General features: G+C 37.0%; 1 protein-coding gene across 2 annotated transcripts; it reads right to left on the reverse strand.

The window, feature by feature from the left end:
* Positions 1 to 2845: 2845 nt before the first annotated feature.
* Positions 2846 to 7047, reverse strand: LOC140991753 (protein LSD1-like). Of its 2 annotated transcripts, XM_073461892.1 has the most exons (7): positions 6885 to 7047; positions 6554 to 6744; positions 4990 to 5100; positions 3924 to 4033; positions 3647 to 3727; positions 3334 to 3405; positions 2846 to 3244 (listed from the first exon to the last, which is right to left on the reverse strand). In XM_073461892.1, exons 2-7 carry the CDS (start codon positions 6663 to 6665, stop codon positions 3203 to 3205), a joined length of 528 nt encoding a protein of 175 aa, XP_073317993.1. In that variant the 5' UTR covers positions 6666 to 6744; positions 6885 to 7047; the 3' UTR covers positions 2846 to 3202. The 2 variants fall into 2 exon arrangements, with proteins under 2 accessions (XP_073317993.1, XP_073317992.1); XM_073461891.1 differs by having other exon boundaries at positions 6554 to 7047.
* Positions 7048 to 20191: the final 13144 nt, after the last annotated feature.

A 20191-nucleotide genomic window follows, 5' to 3' on the forward strand; every position in this document is an offset into this window, starting at 1 on the left:
TATTGATTGATATTATTTTAATATTTCTTGTTAATAGTTTAATCACCTATTTATTTGTTTAGTTGATTAATTATTAATCGGAAGAGAGATTATTAAATATATCAACAAAGACATCAATCAACACATAGTAAAATTGACTATGAGCATATTCGATTTATATGTGCGATTTTAGGTGAAAACTGAAATTACACAAATATTGAATGCATCTAGATCTAATTAAATTTAATTATGAATAATTTACTTGTTAGATTTAAATATGTTTATTAACTCAAGTAATCGTTTGATAAATAAATTGATAATTTCACGGTAATTATTCAATAATTTAATAATTAAATAGATTTTAATACATGTTAACATAGTATAACTTGGTATTGTTATGTGTCTTTATCGCCTTTTATTTGAATTTAAATTTGATAATTGAACATTGTCATCTTTAATTGAAAATTGTCCTATTTAATAATTAATTTAGATTAATAACTATATCCTCCTGCTTTTATTTATTTTTTTAATCAAATTTAAATTAAGTAGTTAAAATTCTAATAAGTAAATATTAGTCTATGTAGGATCGACTCATACTCCAACCCGACTATATTATAACTTGACCAAAATCATCGGTCAGTTATCCATGAACTTAGACAAGCATCGTGATCAAAGTTTTCATGAACCTCGTATCCTATTATTTCAGGTAAATTAAAAAAGATTTTGTTATTGAAAATCCTGAGTTTATTCTTTTTTTTATAAAGTTTTCGCTGGGGTGCCCATTTGCTTCGCACAAAAAAAAATCGTAACAAATTTTTTTTTTTTTTTTTGGAATTGCTGGCTGTTGGGGAAAACCCATAAACCGCAGAATCCATCACGCTAAATCATTAAGAATTTGACTGGAAAACTTAAGCGGAAGCGTACCTGAAGCCATAGTTCTGAATTCTTTAGAACGTGCCTTGATCTTCCAGATCTACGCGCTCTTTCAGAATCCTTTAGTTTTCTCTTCAGAACTATTTTCTTAACGGGGGAGAGAATAATGAAAGTGATAACGCGAGATTTGGGGACCATGACCCATATTTATAGATAATGTTCATCAATATTTTCTGATATTTCTGTTTTAGCTCATCATAAAAATAGAAATTACACTTATGTCTCTACACATTAAAAGCCCACAACCCATTAGATACATTAAAGCCCAATAACCCGAAACTTTATTTGATCACTTTATTTTGGACTTAACTTAACAGACAACCCACACACATAATTATTCACATATAAGTCCATATAAATTAAAATTGATCCAACACTGGCATGTTAGGTTAACTTACCTAATTGAATTTGTAGCAAGAAAAAAGTAACTGTAGAGTTCATGGCTCATTTTCTATAATATATGAAATTATGAGTTAAAGTAAAAATAAAATTTAAATGGCGACCTTGCTTTTTTTTAAACTATCAATTATATGAGACCAGGGCTAGACCCATTGATTCTCACTTGTACTCCTCATGAAAATGGCAAAGGTTCGATCCCTCCCCCCACCCTCTAGATTAGAGTTTCAAAAAAAAAAAAAACTATCAATTATATCTTGGCATTAATATTTAAAGGAACATTGATGATAAATTCAAAATTTTAATCAAAAGGATAAGAAGGAACGATTCAATTAATATGTATTTGGATCCAATGATTTGAACTCGTTTGAATTCAAATCAAAGCAATACTGAGAATTGAAACATAAAAATATACTTGACTAATACTAGAGATTTTAAATCGTTCACTCTAATCTTAAACCAAATGAATTTGATTCAAATATGCTCTAATCATTCGATCCAAAAACAATGGAGTGAATTTGATTTCAAATCCATATATCAAAGAATTAATTGGCATAGGGTTCAAAATTAGAATAAATAGATTGAAATATTTTGTGTACGTTGCACAAAGTATATATATATATTTTTTGCTTTAATTTCAAATGCACTTTCTTTAACCTAATCATATGAAATTGTTTGATTTGAAATCTACTCATTAATCCAAATTCTTCCATCCAAACACCAACTTATAATAAACCTTGTGATTAATCCAAATAAATTATAAATAAAACTTGAAGATTTTCAATTACAAAAGAATGGGTAAACCCAACATGATGACATTTACCGTTAGTTCCTGTAATTATAGCAGCACTAGGAAATTAGTGAAGTCGCAACTAGCAATAGCAATAGCAATAGCAATAGCAATAGCAATTCCATCATATGTTGAATTTTAGTCCATGAGAAACTTATCGAGTATTTAATAATCATTGAATTATAAAAATATATGTAGAATTCATATGAAAATGGGTAGCGTAAAATTTTATGATTAACGTCGTTTATTCTTTACTGCTTTTGAACCCGCCATTTGGTTAAAGCCGAGCAACCAATCGAATCGATTTAATTCAAGAAAAATTATGGGCATAACCCGCTGTCTTCTTCCGATGGAGTTTGATACTCACTCGAAGTAGCGTCTAGCGAAGAAATTCCGACTGTATCACCACATTTCACAGTTAAACTTTCAATATACCGCTGCCCGCAGCGGCACGCATGGGTGTCTTAATTTCATGCCCTTGTGATCAGTAGAGAAATTGAAGGAGGTGGAAATATTGGCAATATTGTAAATGCATGATATGCTTCTGCCGCTAGGTCCACCATCTTCACACTGGGTCATATAATGAATTCAAGAACATAACCGTGAATGTAGCGCTTTTTGTTTTTATTGAGTTCTGTATGTAAAGCAGTGCAAAAACGTAACTCATGACAAGGTTGCTACCCAACTGCAGACATACATCCCAGCACAAATCAAGGATCACTGGTAGCATAGAACTATAGATAATGATATTACAAGAAGCTCTGTTATCTTCATTTTTTATATCAAACTTCGCACAGCAAGTTCAGTCTAACAAATCTAGACATTTCGACACCACCGATCTTAGTTTCTTTCCTTCCCACTAAAATGATTTCCTTACAAATGATGAAGAAGGTAGAGCTTTCATCGCATTATATTTACATATATTTTCAATATCACACAAACACTTCTGTTTTCGATAGCATAAGTGCCACAACACAAAGCAGCAACATCACTAAGATATATTCCCGCCAAATATACATACCTCATATACCCAAAAAGCAAAATGGTGAATGCATTTCTTGGCTCAGTGATGGTTGCAGTAATCCACCAAAGTATCAATCAGGATCACTTCTTATCCGTAGTGACCCCAACAACAACGTTGCTAACCTGAAATTTGAGATATTGTTAAAAACTAGGTCATATAGAAAGGGAGTAATAAGCAATCATGAGACAGATGGCACAAACAGCACATCTACCAGTTTCCCACTCTTGTCAACAGACATGGGGTTTTCCACAACCACGGTTTGGTTCTGAGAATTGGACAATGCCTGCATAAAGAAAAATGAAAATGATAACAATTAAACATCCAGAAGTAAGATTTTCCAATGAAGGGTATTCCTGATCCACATATGCAGCTCTAACTTAGGTATTGTCTGCAAATGCTTAAAAAATGTGATTATGGATTTTTCTTTTACAAATTCGCAAAATTTTGTAAAAGAAAAGTCCACAATCAAATTTCTTAAGCATTTGCAAACACTGTCTTAGTAGCTAAACACATCAGGAACTTACGGCTGAACTTGAAGGTGGCGATGCCGAAGAGAGAGTTCCGTTTGGCCTATGCATGGGAATAGGTACCCTAGCATTTCCCATCTGCCAGCACAAAACAAATAGATAGTACCAGCACAGAAAAGGAACAACATACTTCTTGTCTTATGACCTCAAATGAAAGTTTAACATACTACAAGGGAATCAAGCCTTAGTTGAATTCAGGTAAAGGAGAAAACTGACACTGATCTTTTATGTGCTTTGAATCTCAACAACAAATGAAATATATTGGGATGCTTACATTGACGTGAGTGATGAATTGACATACAGCACATTTGACAGACGGAGCACCATATGGGTACATAAGTGTTGTGCGGCAATTTCCACAATTGACATGAGCGATATTAGATGCTACAAAACAACCAAAGTCCAAATAAACACAGGAAATTCGAAATAGTCTTGATAAAACAGCAATACATTAAGATGCTTGATAGCCAATGGACAAAATAAGTTATTTTTGTTGCATATCTTTTATATTTACATGATGTGTTGCACATTATCTTATAATTATGAGGTTTTTGACTAATATAATCACGCTGTAAGAATAAAATAGAAATCACAAGAGATAAATAATGACAGTAAATATAAAGTAATAATTTTTATTGCACCATCTCTGCGTCATCAAGCATAAAATAAAGAGTTAACACAGATTTGGAGGCATAAAAACATATTCATCAGCCCATTATCCGGTAATTGCTATGGATTGGCCGTAAAATGCGGCTTGGGAAAAAGAAACATGATCTCTTCACACTTGCTGGAGAAGAAACAACCAATAAGGCTTTATTCAGGAATCAAATATCAACTACTGGAGTTTCCCTTACAGTATAAAATATATTTTACCATTTATTTGCCATGTACGTTCCTTTCTGAACTAACAATCATTGCAAGAGCAAATTTTATACTATCCACCCACCAAAAAGATATTAATAATATGCTCGACTAAATTCTCATGATGTAATTTTTGCCTCGAGACATGAATATCTCTTTCAATGGGCGGGAAGTAAACAAATCACATGATGGATTAACAAAACAATGTTCACGAGTAGAGAGATAAAGTGGCAGGGAATGTATGAATCAAATCCTTCCACGAATATAACTTGAAAGAAGATCATTGTATGTACCACACATTTCATTGTCACCAGTAACATAAATACAGCTAAAAATTTCCCGGATAAGCAAAGATGCCAGGATCTAACATGTATTGTAATATTTATATGCAAGGCAAAATACTCTAGATTGAAGGCATGGTCCCTAAACAGTGAACAGTAGTCTCTAAAATAGTATCTACAATAAACAATGATTGCCACCTGGTGCAAGGTTCACCGTGTGACAACAGGAGCATCTCACACTTGTAGCTCCACGAGTATACATCAACAAGGTACGGCAACCCCCACATATCAGTTGGGCCATTTCCATTCCTGAGGAGGGACAATGTTATATTGCAAAAAACCATGAAATTGAAGCCTAAAACTAGGAAATAATGGAGAATTGCTCTGCTCTAAGCTATGTTACTGACAAAGCAGTGTAATAGCTTTGGAGTACACGCACATGAAGAAATCTGAGAGCATGATTCAGAATTGACCTCATTCTTTGTTCTAGTACATAGTATCGACAAACATAAAGATCAATCTTGAATTTAAACACACATCTACAGCTCACAGCATAAAGGGAATGGTTTTAGTGGTGTTAATGATTTTTTAAAAGAGTTGCATATTTATTAGGAAATAATTCTTAGATATTGTTTGGCTAAAAGTTTTAGAATGTTTCCGTGATATATTATATGAAACTATGAAAGAGCATAATGATTGGTGCGAAAAAGTAAAAAGTACAAAGATTTTGTGTAACTATTAAGGTCTTAATGGTTGGTTTGATGAGCAAATCATTTGCAGAGCGTGGAGTGAAAATTAGGAAGAAAAAAATCATAATAGCAGTAACAGCTGGCTCTCGAGTTGTATCAAGAAACCAACAAACCAATTCCTTCATTCTAAAACACAAATCCAGAAATAAAAGTGCATATTCCATTACTAAACACAAACTAGTCCATGTATAATACTGAAAGAGGTAATAATCATGATATAAAAGACAATTCCAATCAACCAAGCAAAAACAATCAGAAAGCCCTTTTGGATGAGAAATAACATGTATATGCTTGCCTTCTTTCTGTTAAACCTATAAATAACGATCTTATGTAATTATATTATTCAAAAGGCCCTAAATGGACAGAAGAATGTTCATCTTGGAAGCAGGGTGGACCCTGAATAAAGAGAGGGGATTGAATCATAAGATTCGGGTAGGGGAAAAACTAGAATTTCAGGAAAAATTACACGTAAAAGTTTCAATTTTTCCCCCGAAAGAGACGGCGCCTCAAAGATAGATGAATTTACATAGATCAAGATTCAGACATTGGAGCTTGACGCCTAATAGATGACTACAAATAGATATTCAAACAGCAGCCCTTTATCATCGAAAATGCAGTTGTGCAGTCGCACAATGAACAAATTCTTCTAATAATTTGTGTGCGATACATTTGCGGAAATATGAATGTTCACATGTGCTACAGAAAATTCGTCCGAGACCTCTTAAAAAAACAGCAATATTTTGCCTGTTGAAATTGTTTAGGACTATATAAGACGAGAAGCATTGTAACGTAACGAGTTTTCTTCTAAAATATTCACCCTCTCGAACGATAGAATTAATTAAAAAGAACAAATCATGTCATAAACAACACTATTAGCACAAATTAATACAAAAACTACAAAAAAAACCCTTTTCTCGCATGAACAACTGAACAAATGACAGCATACTCATCTTTTTACCATCCAAAAGGCTACAAATTACTGCTCAAATCATCGTGCAAACTTCAAGATTTACCTGGAGAGGGCACATTAGTGATGGCATTACACAAAGCGCAGCACACATTGGTTGCGCCGCTCGGGTACATCAGCAGACTCCTACACCCGCTGCACACGATCTGGCTTTGCATTCCTCCGCTGACACTAATATCTCTCAAGAAATAACAGGGCCAAATTCACCACCAACAGGCAAAATCAGAGCTTCAATACCTAAAAGTCAAAAGAAGAAAGAAATCGATATGCTCAAAATATACCCAAAAAAAAAGAGACAGGTCTGATCAAATAAACAGCCAGCGGTGGGTGGATTCAGTGTTCATGAGGCAACAGAGGGAGGATTGAGGATAGGGTACTTGGAGTAGGAATAGGAATAGGAATCGGAATCGGAATCGGAATTTTCTCTTAAGTTGTCACATCCGGGGAGGGAAGCGAATGCCGTGTATTGGCAGTTTCTTGGCAACTTTATCCAGTATGGTGGTGGATGCCTGCCCCTTTCACTTATTTACTGTATGTATTATTATAACCAGGCATTTACCGTAACTACACTATCATACACGGTATAGGAAAATGTGATATATTATATGCCTTTGGCATACATTAAGTTTAGGATGAGATATCAAGTTTGTTTGTGATTCAATTGTAACCTTTTTTTGTATGATTATAATAAGTTTGATCTTTTTAATGATAAGAATTAAATATAGATAGATTTTTTCTCATAAATTTGCCAATTTTTTTAACAAATAAAGACATTGTCTAATTGCTTATCCGATCATCAGATTTTCTGCTGGAATATTCTTCTCCGGCAGTTGGAGTGGGGCTTGTGGCTCTCTTTGGATCCTTAGCTCGAACTCATATGATTTCAAATATGCAAATAAATCATACATCTCGAGTTTTTTGATATCCTTAGATTCTTTCATTGTCATCGTCTTTATATCTAATTCTCTGAACAATTCTCTCATACATTCAATGCAAATTCACGGTTAGAGTATTTTTTTCTAAGTGAACAAATTTCAATCACAATACTACTAAACCATTTATCAAACTCGTTTAAGGCCTCGATGGGCTTATCTTTGCATTGTCAAAATTTTGAATTGCCACAGACAGCTTTTTCTCCTTCGTTTGATCATTTCTCTCGCAAATGGTTGTATTGGCTTGAGGATCTTCATCGGGCCGTCAGTGATGACATATCACACGTCATTATCTTATGCGGCTAGATGTGTCTTCATGCGTATTTTTCAATTATCATAGTCTTCTTTGAAAAACATTGAGATTTCAATGCACACAATAAGTTAACACAACGACTAGATAAATAAATATTGAAGTAGGTGTGTAATTTAAATGGACAATATTTTATGGATGTTTAGATATAACAACTAGTACTTCTCTTCTTCTTCCACTTAGGAAGTAAATCAATAAAAGATTTTGATTTATACAATCTTTGTACAAATCCACTTCGAGTAGGACTTATCACACTGTCTAAATTGAAACTTAGTATCACCACAACAAATACATAAATGTCTGGCTTGTTTGTAGAACCCTTGGTTCAGACAAATGAAGTTACAAAATCTTCTAACTAAACTGGAGCACAGATTGATCATGAAATGATCTGATAGATAGGTTCATCGTGTGCTATGGGCGGATAGATATATGAACAACAAGTGTGCTCGAGACCTTGTATTCATCTTCTAGTTTTTGAAGTTCTTAATCTGTATACTTATATGCAAAATATTCCAATGGTTGAAAAACCTTTTCAACGATCATTGGTATAGCTCCCGACAGATTGGTATTGTTAACTGCTATTCATCATACAATCCATTAAATGTTATTTAATGTTTTTTTTTATGGTTTCAGCTCTTTCAGTTTTTGAAAAATTGATTGACACTTGACATTTTAGAAAATATTCATGTCAATCAGGAGTTGGTAGGATAATGTGATTGATACTTTATCTTGATAGCATTGAACATCATGAGTTGTTGCATACATCTGATCTATTAATGTCTGATCAGTTGAAGTGCAGTTAGAGTTGAATGGTCTGACTCTGAACAGTTCTTCGATAAAGTGGTCCGGTTAGAGACACCTTCAAGTGATGATCTTCTAATGATATCTATAGCTTGAGCTTATGATAGAATGATAAACGGTTTGACTTGACTAGCGGCTAGATTCCTGTAATCTATAAATATATGAAATTGGCAGTCAGATTCTAAAACAACTCGATATTGTTTTTGTTATTATTAAAATCTAGGGTATTTCTAAAACTAACAAATAAATCCTAGCATTTGGTTGAAGAGTTATACCCATTACTTTTAAAAGTAGGTTTCACTTGCTTACCAAGCTGGCATGCAGTACAGATATTATATTTGGAAAAGTAAATTTTTGGCAATCCAGAGACTAACTCTTGCTTGCTCAGACTACAAATATACTTAAAATTTAAATGATTCAATCTCTTATCTCACAACCAGTAATTATTACCATTCATAGCAAGAAAACATGTAGAGTTAACTAGTTGACCATCACTCTATATAACTTAATTGGTTTTTTGTTCTCTTAACTTGGTTAGCGTGATATATCCATTAGCATATTTGATAGTACATGTGTGTTTGTGGAATTCAACAGAATATCTATTACCACATAATTCGCTAATGTTAATTAGGTTGTAACATAGATTTTCAACTAACAATACATTTCTAAGAATAACATTGTTGTGAGTAATCCTACACTTACTCACATATCCTTCTTAGAATTATCACCAAAAGTTATTCTTTGTCATTTTCAGTCAATCACTTCAGATAGCATCTTACATTTCATGTCGTGTGTCTGGAACATACAATATCAAGATACCAGATTGATTCCTTGTCATGCTTTCTCTTTGATGCTGACAATCAATGAAATAACACACTTGGTTCACATATGTAGTTGGGTCCTGATCGGATTAACTCTTTCGAGACCCACACTTGAATCAGTCTAACTGACCTAGTAGTGTGTATCCAAAATATCGTGAGCATGTGCATAAACATGTGAAGTCATGTGTTGTGTTCTCTCTTTAACTTAATGTTATTTAAACATTTTATCCTTCCTATTCCTTATGTATCTCTTTTGAACCGGCTTACAATTATAGTACCAATTAGGTTTTTGCATTTTGTAAATTAATGTCTGGTTGGACTTACATTTCCATGAGACCAATTCGAGCTGGTATGGTGATCATGACCAGCTTGACCGTGTCTTCGTATTCTCCATTTCCATTTAGACTTAGAACTCTCTAGTTCAACATAATCGAGTCATCTATGTTTAACCTTGTTCTCAAAAGTTACGGTCTGACTAGTTTTGATTTCTACTTATTACGGTCTGACTAGTTTTGATTTCTACTTATCACATTCATATATTGTGTTGGACCGCATAAAGTATATCATTTTAGACCTTTTTTTCCTGAAACATTTGAGCATCAGCTTCATAAGAGCTATATTCATTGTTGACAAACCCTAAGCCTGAAATCAGATCTTTCTTGTTATCCAAAAACAAATTTCTAATATTTTTATTGATGGGATTGCAGACGATTACTTTTTCCAGCTTAACGGAAAATTCTTGCACTCGAGTAATAACAACCCATTACAAGATTGCAATATCCTAGGATAAGAGAACCCGAGACGGAAGTGGCGGAAGGTTTTCTCCATGTGATCGAAGTAAAAAAAACGTCCATAAGTTTGCCTGGAGGATGAACGAAGGTTGATTAATGTGGGTACGGAGGCGGCGGTGGCGGAAGGTGTGGAGATAAGAGAACCGCTCGTCGGAAATGTGATATCTCCAGTGTTTGCTTACCAATTGGAATCTGACCAAGGGTCTTGCTGGGAGGAAGAGGAAGATTAGATCAGTAAATCGTCGATTCCACCGACGATCTCTGCCGAATTGGGCGGCAGCGACTGCGAGGGTCTTTTGGAACCCATGAAACCTAAAATAGTAGAAATGCGTGTGTTATATATAGTGGTAACGGGGTAATTTGATATTATTACTAGTGTGAAATGTAGAAAAATAAAATATATGCTATTTAAAGGTTTTTTACTCATAATACAAATTCTCATGATATCATTTTACGGATCAATTTTATAAGACAGATATTTAACTTGATCTTATCGAAAAAAAATTTATTTTTCTTTGTATCTACGGACTAAATCAACATGTCTTACGAATATAGAATCATGTGATATAGGTTCACCAAGAACTATTATTTTCTCTTTTATAACTTATGGTTCTTGAAAAATAAGGTTAATTTACTTTGGTTGTTTTCACATCTACAATTTTGAAATATGAGGTTTTAAAATTTATAAAGAGTTATGTGTTTTTCTTTGAGTTCGTTGAGATTCTAAATGTTATTTATCTAATGATAATGTTTATTTTTGTTATGATGTGAGAACTTACATTCATTATCTTTAATTAATCTGCGTACAATCGAAGAAATTTTATACATTAAATTTCGACAACATGCTTTTAGATTTTATTCTGTTTTTAAATTTTTACAAAAAATTAAATTTATAGCTTACTTTAAATTTTGTCTAACTTCCAGATGCTCCAAATGTTTATACATTTGTTCGTACTTTATTTATCATATATGTCAGACATAAAGTTTTCGGAGTTCGACAAATAAAGAATTGATACTTGTCGAACTAATCAAGCTAAACTGGAATTACATATAACTGATCGTATAAGATAGAAAACTGAAGTCATCTGAACTGAAGATTAATGAGAAAAATGATCGGATGCAATCGAACTGAACAAAGTTAACAGAATCAGTAAAGTCAACTAAACTATCAGTTAGAACTGACCAGGACGTTTAAAATCAGTCCAACTGATCAGTCGAATATTCCAACTTCAGATCAGTTCGACACGTCATCAGTTAAGACAGCTTTAAACCGACAAGTCATATTAAGCACATGGCAACTAACAAAAGGAGCGCAGCACAGCAGACTGCAAACAAGAGAAGGAGCGCTGCACAACAGACTACAAACAACAGAAGGAGTGCCGCACAACAGACTGCAACATCGTACTATTGTCAGAAGAATGTTGACACACTCAGAAAGGACAAATCAACGGATATGTATTAATTAATGCATTCAATGTTATCGTTGAAAGCAAATCCTATAAATAGTTGAGGAGTTCAGTAAGAAGAGGTGATCAAGAATTTTTGAAAGAGAGAACATTTGAAAGATCCAGTTACTCAAGATCAGTTGCGATATTTACAAAGACAAAAGCTCACACTTCATAGATATATTCATAGCATTCATGCTATCATTTGAGCAAAAATCACTAGCACATTACATTGAAATATTCGATCTTTTGAGATCAGTTGTGCTACGAAAGATAATCAGTTTGTGTACTGATAAGTTGTAAAAAAATAAGAGTTTCAGTTTGGCAGTGTGTAAGTCCAAACTCCAAGTTTGTTTTCCTCTTGTCTTCAGTTGTCCATTCCTCTCGTGGTTTTTCAATGCGGTAAGGTGCTCCATCAATTATAGCAATAGTCGTGTTAGCTTTCATGATCTTCATAGGTCCGTCAGTTATAACGTATCACATATCGTCATCTTGTGCAGTTAAATGAGCCTGCATTCTGATTTTCCAGTAATCAAATTCCTCTGTTGAGAACATAGGGATTTTGTTGAATGAAGACATGTTTATCAGGTGTATAGACAAAAAGTATTCAGAAACAAGATTGAAACCGCTTTGATACCACTTGTTAGGATCGGTTTGATGGGTCAAAGTGTTTAGAAGGGGAGGTTGAATAAACACTTGGTGATTTTTGGCTCTTTTAAAAATATGAATCAGTTTGCGAAGGATATTCTGTATAAAACATTGGACAAAATTACTTTCAGCAAAATCAAGATGTACAAAACAGTCAAATAAATTTGGGAAAAACTGATTCAATTGTGCTAGAGCAACGAGCAAACGAAGGAAAACAAACCCTCAGCCGCAGTACAAAAGTTTGATAACATTAAAATGAAGACCGGGAAATCAATGAACAAGTTTGATGAACGAGTTAGCAGCATCATAAATGAACTAAATGCACTAGGGAAAGTGTATTCAAATAAAAAAATTGCCCTGAAGGTTGTTCGTGGTCTTCCCAAAGAATGGGATGTGAAAACAATGGCAATGAGAGAATCCAAATATCTTAACAAAGTGGAATTACACGATCTATTTGCAGATCTCAAAGCATACGAATTTGAACTACAAACGAGAGAGGGAGAACCATCGACTCCACCAGTTTCAACTGCTCTCAGTGCCTTAAAACTTGAACCAACTGGTTCAACTGAAAAATCTGTAGAGCAGCTGAGCAATGATGCCATGTCATTGTTCATCAAGAAGTTTGGAAGATTTATGAGAAAGAACCAGAGATCCTTCCAAAGACACTCTCACAAGAATATCTCCAAGGAGGAACCAAATGCTTGTTACAACTGTGGCAAGACTGGACATTTCATTGCTGATTGACCTAAGCCAAATAAGAATAGTCGATGTTTAGTAGAAAAAAGAAAGAAGTCATTTGAGCAGAGGAGGAGAGCTAAAGATGATAAAAGATCATTCAAAAAGAACCATGAAGCTCTATTAGCTGAAGAAAGCAAGTTTAAGTGGGCAGAAAATGATAGTGATGAATCAGAATCTGAGAACTCGAGTAGCTCTAGCGATGAAGAAGAAGTAAAATGCCTTATGGCTAATGATACAGAACTGGAATCAAGCAGCGAGCAGGTATTTGATTTCAGCTCAACTGATTTTACACGAAAAGAACTTATTTCCACACTACACAACATGGTTAATGAGTATCAAAAACTCGGTCTCTCATTTGAGAAGGCCAAAGCAAAAAGAACTGATCCCCAAAACAATAAAACTGAAACTGATGAATCAAATGAACTGTTGAGTCTAAAAAGGGAGATTGCTGAGCTAAAAGTTGAAATGAGTGAGAACCAATCTGTGATTCAGCAGTTGAAACTTGAAAATTCAAGACAAACTGATCTGATTCAAGCTTGGAATAAGTCATCAGTCGCATTAACTGAAATGCAAGATTTACAAAAATCAGTTAATGACAAAACTGGTTTAGGCTTTAACAGCCAAGATGAATCTTCTACCAGTGGTACCAAGCCAAAACTGAATAAATGCAAAGGAAAGTATATTCACTTTGTAAAATCAGTTATGACACATGAACAATCGAAGTCGAGTGAACCGGTTGAACAAACGATTGACAATAAGAACAATGCTAAGAGGTATGGAATCGGATATAGCCATACGAGTTCAAATGACTCACAAAAATGGTCACCTAAACGGTTCAGCTATGAAAACCAGAACTCTAGAAATGGATATTTCAATTATTATAACAGTAAGTCTGTTCAGAAAAGATACATCAAGCACACACAAACCGAGAAAAAATATCTAAAACACAGCAACTGGAAAGTCAGTTAGACTGGACCAAGTCTGGATTCCTAAAATACTAATCAGTTTAGAACCCAAATAGATGTAGGTACCAAAAATATTCATTGTGTGTGACTGCAGGTGAGAGGTACATCAAATAAAGACTCAATCTAGTATCTGGATAGCGGATGCTCAAGACACGTGACATGGGATGCTCATTTGTTAGCCCAACTTGTCATTTATTCTGGTCCAAAAATCAGTTTTGGAGATTCCTCGAAAGGTAGAACCGTGGATAAGGATAAGCTTATCCATGATAACATTATTATTGATGATGTTCTATTCGTTGATAATTTAAAATATAATTTGATTAGCATTAGTCAGTTGTGTGATAATAATTTCTCAGTTCAGTTCAACAAGCACACCTGCACAATCAAGAACTCAACTGATAATATCATCATGATAGGAAATCGGTGTGATAACACTTACAAAGTAAGTTGAACAAATCAACCTAATGAACCAGTGCCTCTTGTCGCTTCAAATTTATCCAAGAACTGGTTATGTAATAAAAGATTGAACCACTTGAATTTCAAATCAATCGCTCATCTGAGTAATCATAAATCTTGTAACTTGTATCTGTTGATCTTATAACTGTTGCATATGGATCTGTTTGGTCCTATAACAGTCATGAGTTTAGGGGAATGAATACACCATAGTAATTGTCGATGATTTTTCAAGATTTACTTGGGTTGTTTTTCTCAAATCAAAAGACTAAACTGCTGCACAACTGATTACACTTTTCAAAAGACTTTTAAATAAAAAAATCAGTTGGGATTAACAGAATAAGGTCTGATCGACAGATTGAATTTGTCAATCAAAACCTTTCTCTATTCCTAGAAAATTTCTGGAATCAAGCATTAGTTCTTAGCCGCAAGAACACCTCAGCAAAATGATGTAGTTGAACGAAGAAATCGAACTATTAAAGAAGTAGCTAGAACAATGCTTGTTGATTTCGGTATATCTCAGAGATTTTGGGCAGAAGCAGTAAACACTGCATGTTATACCCAGAACAGATCAATGATTAATAAAAATCATTTGAAAACGTCATATGAGATCAGGCATGGAAGGAATGAGCGGAGAATGTTGAGGGCTATCAAAGTAGGGTTGAAGAGACGCGGTCCCTCCCAAGTGGGGAGAGTCCGGAGATGGAGGATATGTGGGAAACAAAGCTCAATCGCCCAAGAAAGAGAGTCTTTTTTCCCCCGCCATTCTGGAGGAAGGGCTTCCCCCAAGTTTTTGACAATCAAGAGTAGGAGAGTATGATGGGTGTACTGATCCAGAAGAACACTTGGGAAGATTTGAGAATACAGCTTTGTTACATCAATATTCAGATGGTGTTAGGTGCAGGGTGTTTCTGGGTACATTGGTGATATCAGCCCAACAGTGGTTTAATACACTGCAATCCAACTACACACGGTCTTTCGAGGATTTTTCCAGAGCCTTCTTGCATCGATTTGCTAGCAGCAAGAGGCATCGAAAAAATTACCTAAGCCTGTTCATGATGAAGCAACATGAAACAGAAACTTTGCGAGAGTTTATCCAGCGTTTCAACAATGCAGTGCTGGAGATACCAGCGGATACACCTGACATTATGATCAGTGCCTTTACCCGAGGATTGATTGGAGGAGAATTCTTCAAATCACTAGTCAAGAAACCTCTGTTCAGCTATGATGATCTTTTAGCTCGGGTAGAAAAGTAAGTGAATCTGGAGGATGCACAATGGCACAAGAGGATGGAGCAGTGACCTGGGGGAAGTGGGGTTGAGGGAGCGAAGGGAGGAGGTATGAAGAGAGGTGCGGGTGAGAGAGAAGAGGATAAAGCTAGAAGTAAAGGACAATTCTCATCCCACGTTCCTTTGAATAGGAATCGAGATAAGGTGATAGAGGTGGGTGAGACAGAAGGGAGGTGGGAAAAATCATAGGGGGTTGAAAATTATGCTAGAATGCCTCTGCCTGATAGACGAGAGAGATCCTAATCTGGGAGTCGCCCAAGGCCTCGCCCGTCCCCTAGGCAAGGTCAAGGCCCTCCCTGGATAAACCATAGGGTAGTAGAGCCGAGAAAGGAGTGGCGGGGTCCAGATGTCCCTCGAGAGCCTGTCGATCCAAGGAAAAGAATGAACCAGGACAGCTCTCCTACGAAAAGAATGATTCATATGATCTCGGGAGGTGCTACCGATGGAGACTCCGAGCGAGCTCGGAAAGCACATGGAAGAAAGTTGGAAAACTTTGAGATATCCAGAGATGCAGACTTACCACAAGATCTCATCATCAGTTTTGGGCCTGAAGACCTCTGAGGCATTGTGGCTCCACATAATGATGCCTTGATGGTGACAGCCACCATTGCAAATTACGACGTGGCGGGGATCTTTATGATAATGGAAGCTCCGTGAATATTTTGTTCAAGGGAACGTTGGATCAGATGAAAGTTGAAAGATTTGAGTTTGAGCCAGTCTCTACCCCTCTGTATGGGTTTGCGGGACATGTCATTCAGCCATTGGGTCAAATTGTTCTTCCCTTATCCGTGGGGAGTGATCTTCGACGGATAACCAAGATGATAACCTTCACGGTGGTAGACACTCCATCATCTTATAATGAAATCTTGTGACGGCCAGTCCTAAATATCATCAGAAGCTTAAGTTTCCCGTGGGAAAAGGAGTCGGAGTCTTGGCAAAGACCAAAAAGTCACGTGTCGGTGTTATGAAGGGGTAGTGAGGTAGGAGGGAGAAAGAGCATGTGTGAATGTTAACATGATTAGGAAAGGAAAAAATGGGTGACTTGATCCTGAGGAAGGTATAAGAAGAGTAGAGAGGAAAGTTGGACCCAAAGTGGGAGAGTCCTTTCAAAGTGGTCGAGAAGATTAATTCTGGAGTCTATTACTTAGAGAATGTGTAAGACAAGGCTTTAAAGAGGCCCTGAAATGCTTACCACCTTAGGAAATATCATTCTTGATTTTATCGTTGATGTATTTTGTTTTTGAATCTATCATATGTAATATGTTGAAATTCAATAAAACAAAGTTCTTCTATTCAGTTCATGGACATTGTTGTACTATGAGGGTGATATGAATTAAATTTTACCTACTTAGACTATGCCTAATTGAAGAGAAGGGTGGAGGATATTGAAAATTAAATTTTACCTATTTAGGCTACGCCTAGTAGAGGAGAACGGTTGAGATTAAATTTTACCTACTGAGACTGAGCTTAGTAGAGGAGAATGATTGAGGAGATTGAAAATTAAATTTCACCTACTTAGGTTGCGCCTAGTAGAGGAGAAGGGTTGAGGAAAATGAAAATTAAATAAAACCTACTGAGGCTAAGCCTAGTAGAGGAAAAGAGGTGAGGAGATTGAAATTTAAATTTTACCTACTTAAGATGCGCCTAATAGAGGACAAGAGTTGAGGAGACTGAAAATTAAATTTTACCTACTTAGGATGCGCCTAATAGAGGAAAATGGTTGAGGAGATTGAAAATTAAATTTTATCTACTTAGGCTACGCCTAGTAGAGGAGAAGGGTTGATGAGACTGAAAATTAAATTTTGCCTACTGAGGCTGAGACTAGTAGATGAGAGGTCAGAAGATTGAAAATTGGATTTTACCTACTCAGGATGTGCTAGTAAAGGAGAAAGATTGATTGAAAATTAAATTTTACCTACTTAGGATGCGCCTAGTAGAGGAGAAAGGTTGAGAAGACTGAAAATTAAATTTTACCTACTGAGGCTGAGGCTAGTAGATGGGAAAAGATAGGGAGATTGAAAATTAAATTTTATCTAATGGGCTGAACCTAGTAGAGGAAAAGAGTTGAGGAGATTGAAAATTAAATTTATTTACTTAGGCTGCGCCTAGTAGAGGAGAAGAGATTAAAATTTATTATTTTTCCGCTAAGGCATCGCCTAACAGAGGAGTCAGAGGGTGAGGAGGTGGAAATTTATTATTTTCCTTCTAAGACATCGCCTAGCAGAGGAGTCAGAAGGTGAGGAGGTGTAAGTTTTATTTTTATGTTAAGGCATCACCTAGCAGAGAAGTCAGGGATGAGGAGGTCAAACTTTTATTTTTCTGCTAAGACATTGCTTAGCAGATGAGTAATGGGGTGAAGAGGTGGAACTTTTATTATTCGGGCTACGCCTAGTAAAGGAGAAGAGTTGGAGAGATTGAAAATTAAATTTTACCTACTTGGGTTATGCCTAGTAGAGGAAAAGAGGAGAGGAGATTAAAAATTAAATTTTACCTACTTGGGCTATATCTAGTAGAAGAGAAAAAGTGAGGAGATTAAAAATTAAAGTTTACCTACTTGAGCTATGCCTAGTAGAGGAAAAGCGGTGAGGAGATTAAAAATTAAATTTTACCTACTTCGGCTATGCCTTATAGAGGAGAAGAGTTGAGGTGATGAAAATGAAATTTATATTTCTCCTACCATGGCTCGTCCTAGGTAGAGGAGCTTGAAGTGAGGAGGGTGAGTGTTAATAATTTTACTACTAAGGCTGAAGCCTAGTTGTGAGGCCCGGGCCCAAATTGGCGGGGGTGATCGCTGTTGTCATGAGGTTTAACAGACAATGAGTGGCTCTCGGCAGGCTTCTAGGCAAAAAGAACATAAATGAACCGACCTTACACCAGAAAGAGTGGGATTCCAAAACTGTTCAGGTATGAGACTGTGCACTTGAGGAGTGTTTAAAAGATTTGATATGTATTACTCATATAAAAAAGATGCATTTTCTTTTTGGTAGCTTATCACATAAGAACTCCAAGGTTAAGGGTGCTGGACTTGAGGCAATTTTGGGATGAGTGACCCCTTAGGAATTTTTCTAGGGTGCGTGTGAGTGAGGACATAAGCACGCTGGAAAGACTCGTCTTGGTACAGTGGGGACAGTCGTCGAATCCAGGAGATTACACTAGTAGAGGAGCTTGAGGTGGTGAGGCTGAAAAGCTTGAACTATGGAGTGTGAGGGTTCATAATTTTCCTACTAAGATGAAGCCTAGTAGAGGAGCTTGAGGTGGTGATAGTGAAGGTTGGAGCATATTAGATGAGCTTGAGGTTGTGAGTGCAAAGAGCTTGAAGTATAGAGGGTGAGAGTTCATAATTTTCCTACTAAGGCTGAACCTAGTAGAGGAGCTTGAGGTGGTGATGGTAAAGGTTGGAGCCTAGTAAAAGAGCTTGATGTGGTGAGGGTGAAGATTGGAGCCAAGTATATGAGCTTGAGGTGGTGAGGGTGAAGTTTGGACCCTAGGTAGAGAAGCTAGAAGTGAGGAGAGTGAGGTGCTTGAAGTATAGAGGGTGAGTGAAGTACTCGTTTCTCCTACCTAAAGCCTAGTAGAGGACTTTGAAGACGAGGACGAGATGGGTGAAGGCGAGGCGAGGAAGAGGGGCTGGCAGAGGCTAGGCGAGGGCGAGGGAGAGGCTGCGGGTGAGGGGCTGGGAGATGAGGCTGTGGGGTGCTGGGACGAGGGAGAAGGCGAGGCACTGAGATGGGCGAAGGCGAGGCTATGGGGTGCTGGGGCGAGGCTATGGCGATGGGCGAGGACTAGGACTAGGCGAGGGTGTAGGCGAGCCGACGAGGCGAGATGATGGAGAAAGGAGGCTGTGGGCGAAGATAGAGGAGAGGGCGAGGAGGCGAGGTGGTGAAGGTGGAAACGGGACGAGGCTGCGGGCAAGAGACGAAGCGCGGCGGGCAATGAAGAAGCGAGAGGATCACGGGCGTGGGGAAGATGGGCAAGACTCACGCGAGAGAGCAAGCGTGGGGCGAGGCTGCTAGCGGGCGAGGGGAGCAAAGGGCGAGAGGCTGTTGGCGAGAGAGAGCGAAGGGTTGGATGTGAGAGGGCGAGGATGGGTGAGGCTAGAGCAGGGTGTGGAAGGAGGAGGCATGGGCAAAGAAGGCGAGGGCGAGTCGTTTAGAGAGGGAGGCGAGGCGAGGAGGGCGAGAGGGGTTGCAGGCGAGGCGAGCGAAGGGCAAGGCTATGGGCTAGGGCGATGAGGCGAGGCTGTGGAGTAGGTGAGGCGGGGCGAGGAAGAGGCAGAGCTGTGGGAAGAGGAAGAATGCACGACTCACATGTGGTAAGCCAAAAAGTAGTGCAATTAATCAAATTTCGAACCTGTGATTCAGTTCGACTTGGGAGGGGGAGACTTATGATACCCCACGAATGGGTTTGTCAAGATCAGGCCCAAACCGGAGTTTTGACTCTCGGCCCATCCCTAGCCAAGGTAAAATGCCTATGATGGAACTCAGGTATTCT

This window comes from Primulina huaijiensis, chromosome 13 (genome assembly GCF_012295235.1).
Source record: "Primulina huaijiensis isolate GDHJ02 chromosome 13, ASM1229523v2, whole genome shotgun sequence".
NCBI lineage: Eukaryota > Viridiplantae > Streptophyta > Magnoliopsida > Lamiales > Gesneriaceae > Primulina > Primulina huaijiensis.

Excerpts from the sequence above, each read along its gene's own strand:
- LOC140991753 (XM_073461892.1), bottom strand. The coding sequence starts at position 6,665 with ATGCAAAGCCAGATCGTGTGCAGCGGGTGTAGGAGTCTGCTGATGTAC. Across the intron at positions 5,101-6,553 it reads CACTAATGTGCCCTCTCCAG|GAATGGAAATGGCCCAACTG; the intron begins GTAAATCTTGAA and ends GTCCCTCCTCAG. Across the intron at positions 3,728-3,923 it reads AATTCATCACTCACGTCAAT|ATGGGAAATGCTAGGGTACC; the intron begins GTAAGCATCCCA and ends TTGTGCTGGCAG.